The 4,251-nt window shown below is 35.8% G+C and overlaps 1 protein-coding gene across 1 annotated transcript; it reads right to left on the reverse strand.

Annotated features, from left to right (window-relative positions):
• Nucleotides 1-492: 492 nt before the first annotated feature.
• Nucleotides 493-2,771, reverse strand: LOC115951658 (cytochrome P450 81Q32-like). Its single transcript, XM_031068821.1, has 3 exons — nt 2,765-2,771; nt 1,691-2,652; nt 493-1,369 (listed from the first exon to the last, which is right to left on the reverse strand). The coding sequence occupies exons 1-3, from the start codon at nt 2,769-2,771 to the stop codon at nt 743-745; spliced, it is 1,596 nt and encodes a 531-aa protein (XP_030924681.1). The 3' UTR covers nt 493-742.
• Between the last annotated feature and the right edge of the window lie 1,480 nt (nt 2,772-4,251).

Raw genomic sequence — 4,251 nt, forward strand, 5'->3', positions numbered from 1 at the left:
TATATATATATATATATATTGTAAGGTCCAGATTTGAGCTTCTAGCATAACAAAATTAGATGATCGACCTGGGAACCAGATTTGTAACAAAGCTTCAAGAGCAATATTTAAGAGTCAGTCTCCAATCAGTCTCCTTGGATAAAATCCGAGGACATTTTTCCCTAGTAAAATTTTGTTATCTTTCTTTCTTTATCATCAAAATCCATTGGTCAATCATCTAATTAGCAAAAGCCCAGGTTTCCAACCCATTCTCTACAAATTTATTGTTTGGACTTTTTTGGGTTTAAGTCTGTATATCTGTTATGCTAGAAGCTCAAATTTGGACCTTACATATATATATATATCTCAAATTTCTAGACATTCATCTTATCAATTTAGTGAATAAACAAGAGTTTTTGCAGTTTACTATCAAATTTTAGACGATTTGTTTTCTTTATATCCTACAACAAAATATCCTAATTTAACATAAAAATTTGGAAGGGAAAAGTAAAATTATCCAAATTCTTTCTTATTCCTTAAACAAATATACAAATCTCCATCCAGTACAAGCCAAAACAACAACACCACACCCAAAACAAAAACAAAAAACAAAAAAACAAAACAAAAAGGGATACAACTCCATATAGATTCAATAATTCAATTTTCAAATTGAATATGTAATGGTTTATTTTAGGTTATTAAGTGATTAAAATTATTAACAAATAACTAAGCAAGTCTCTCAAAAGTAACTTGAGGAGATTGTTCAAACATCATCTGTTGACTTAGAAAGAAGCTTATGCATGATTGGGCGTGCTTTACACATGGCCTCCAATGGCATGGCCTTAGGCATAGTGAGCCCACTACCTTCGTGCATATCAACTTCTTCTGTGGTAATCCTTTCCCACTCAAAACTTTGAATTAACGAACCCAAAGTCAGGCTCACTGTACGTTGGGCGAGGCCCGCCCCTGGACAAGTCCTCCTCCCAATCCCAAATGGCATTAGATTATGTCCTTCACTCTCACCATTTTCAAACCTCTCAGGCTTAAAACTAGTTGCATCATCCCACACTTTAGGATCTCTATGTATGGCCCATGCATTGACCAATAACATTGTGCCACTTGGTACATCATATCCTCCAATGGTGCAATCAGCGGAAGACATATGGGGTACTAACAATGGTGCTGCTGGATACAATCGAAGGGTTTCTGAGATAATACTCTGAAGGTAGTGTAATTTGGAAACATTTGATTCCTCAATCAATTTATCTTCTCCAATTTGACTATCTATCTCATCTCTAGCTTTCTTCAATATATTAGGATGATTAAGTAGATTAGTCATCGCCCACTCTAATGTGACGGCTGATGTATCCGTCCCAGCAAGTACCAATGCCTGTGCATTATATATGAGATGTTTAGAATAAAACAACAATATATTAAATAAAAACGGTTTGTTCATATGTTCTGCAACATTCAACACGATGATGATGATATGTAACTAGTTAGTCTAATGTTACTGTGGATTTTTTATTTTTTTATTTTTCCCCCGAGACTTAGAATGTCACTTTTTCGCACTAGATAGCAATTCCGATGAAGCTATTAAAGAAAAATAAAACAGATAATTGTGTAACTGCTTTTAAGATGTAAGAATCAAACAAAAACATGATTTCCTAGTTTTCTCAATAAGAGATGAAGAATTATTGAGTGCACTTACCAATATAAGCCCCTTGATGATTTGGTCCGTGTAGTACTCTGGCTGTGATTTTTGCAAAGAAAGCATATGGTCAATCATAGTGTTACCCTCTTCCTCCTTATGCCTTTTCTCATCAATGAGTGCTTGCAAGAACTCATCCATCCTCTTGGAGAGACTCTTCAACTTCTTCTCCAAACCTCCATAATCCATCCACCGCAAGATAGACACAAACTCTGCTGGATTTGATGCCCCTCCGAACCTTGTTAACTCTTTAATTATCCGCCTAAACTGTCTCGCTTCTTCCTCGTCCTTCACGTCCTCACCGTACCTGTAGTATCGTTTCCCTGCCACCATTCTCATTATGTTGTTAAATGTCATCTCCAATAGCATTGATTGTAGCTCCACCTTGGCGAAACCGTGGCAAGAGTTGCGTGACAAGTTTCGTAGCAAGTGCTTGATCTCGTCACTTCGAATGCCTAAGAACTTGTTGAGGCGATTGTTTGAGAAGATTTCAAGGGTACTAATGCGGCGGAGGTTGCGCCAGTGATCGCCATATGGGGATTGATTTAAGGTGGTGTTGTTGTAGGAAACGTGCTTGCCTAGTAGGAAGGGAGGACGGTTGGCTAATACTATGTCATTCTTTGTGAAGCATTCTTCAACTGCTGATGGGGATGAAACAATGACCACAAGTTGTGAACCAAATTTGAATGAGAATATTTGACCATATTTTTGTGAGAAGGCATGGAAAGTACGGTGCAATGGTTTTTTAATGAGATGGAGATGACCTATAATTGGAAGAGAAGGTGGGCTAGGTGGGAGGTGTTTTGGTCGAGTAGTTCTTGTTTTGAGGATGAGCTTGAAAGCAACAAGAAAGCTGAGAAGAGTGAGAGACAAATATAGTAAGATGGCTTCCATGTTTATTTTTATGATATTTGATACTGAAATGATTTCTGATGCTGTGTGATTCAAGATGCATGTGATCACTACATATTTATAGGGACTAGGTAGTTAGTGTTAGAATATCATTTGTTTTAAAGGTAAATCACACGTTTACACACGACACTCTTCAAATGAGCAGAAGTCAATTTTGTGTACACGACATTGAAGGCCACGTTTTCAATGAAGTTTTAACAAATATACGCAGTCAGTGCCTCACGTCACTGACTGCGTATATTTGTCTCTCTCATTTGATTTGCGTTGCCGAGTGCGTAATCGCATTTGGCTTTGCATGCGTCATAAGATATATATCGTGTGGATAAGAGGCAATAATAGTTGTTGAGAAAATGCCAGAACTACCCTGGCAGGTTAGATCAGCTTTTACGTGAGAAGGAGAAAATATGACACCCTCGTTATATGCCAAGAACCAACCACATAGAGGCATAGAAGAAAACGTGATGGTTTTTAACACCTTATAGGAAATAGCATGAAAAGTGATTTTGGCTTCATGAAGTTATAATTTTCATGGAGTTCTCCACAGTCGTATTCTTTGACAAGTTCTGAAGAAAATTAGTCCAAATCTTCTAACCTTGTCTAGTGAGTCCCGCGGAGAACCGTATTGGCTAAAGCTGAAGGAGACCGAGAAAAGAGGGACCTCCGCCAAAGAAGAGTTCTTTATAAATTATAATTGCAACCAACAATTACTATAACAAAAAATAAAAAACCATTACGACAGTGAAGATTAAGAATAAAAATAAAATCATCGTGTAAATAAACCCAAACCAAAGAACGAAGTGGAAGATTTCTCGTCAAAAAGAATCACCCGTAAAATAAATTCTTGAGAATAATAGTCTGTACAAAGATTCCCCAAATTAAAAGAATAAAACCCACAAAGCACAGGAAATTAGAAATGAAACTTTCTCGCAGCAAAGCATCACCAAGGAAATATTCGTAAGAATAACTAAATGCCTTTAATTAAATATTAATTAAATAATATTTATTTGATCTTTGATATATTCTTTTTTTTTTAAATATCATTTTTTTATTCTTTTTACAATGAAAAATTACTAATTAAGTTTGTGTATTCAAGTTCACTAACAATTAAGTGAATCAATTTCGTACCAAATGCCGTTCGATTCAGCTAAGGAAACAATATGTTTCGATATCAGTTAATGGCGGTTTACTATTTCAAAATTACCACTATATCAATAAATAAATAAATATATATTGTTAGGTTCTAAAGTCTTAGGATAGAACTCTAATTTGTATTGTTGGCAAACTATGATCAAAACAATGTTTTAGAAGTGTTTTTAGTCTAGCTCAAAGTTGTGATTTTATGTAAAGTTGGAATCGAGTTAAAGCAGGAAGCATTATGTCTTTCGGCCTGGCTTGATCGATTGAAAGACAGGCTCAATTGATCGAAGGTCGAGCAGAATGTTTTTCTGCAGATTCGTCCAACTCAGCCTTAAGTGTTTTAAAACGTTTTTAGGATTTCTTATTTGTCCTAAGTATAAAAGGCAAACCCTAGCCACGTTTTAGTGTTGCTCATAATTGCGGTTTGTGTAAATCTCTTGTGAGATCTAGAGGAGCTTTCCTTTACACAAACTTAGGGTTTTCAAGGAGAAGATTTATCTACGCCTTAATAA

The sequence above is a fragment of the Quercus lobata genome, chromosome 7, assembly GCF_001633185.2.
Source record: "Quercus lobata isolate SW786 chromosome 7, ValleyOak3.0 Primary Assembly, whole genome shotgun sequence".
In the NCBI taxonomy this organism is placed as follows: Eukaryota; Viridiplantae; Streptophyta; class Magnoliopsida; order Fagales; family Fagaceae; genus Quercus; species Quercus lobata.

Bases quoted from the DNA above. Each gene is read 5' to 3' on its own strand.
- LOC115951658 (XM_031068821.1), bottom strand. The intron at 1,370-1,690 runs GTAAGTGCACTC...TATAATGCACAG, and splicing joins TCATCAAGGGGCTTATATTG to GCATTGGTACTTGCTGGGAC.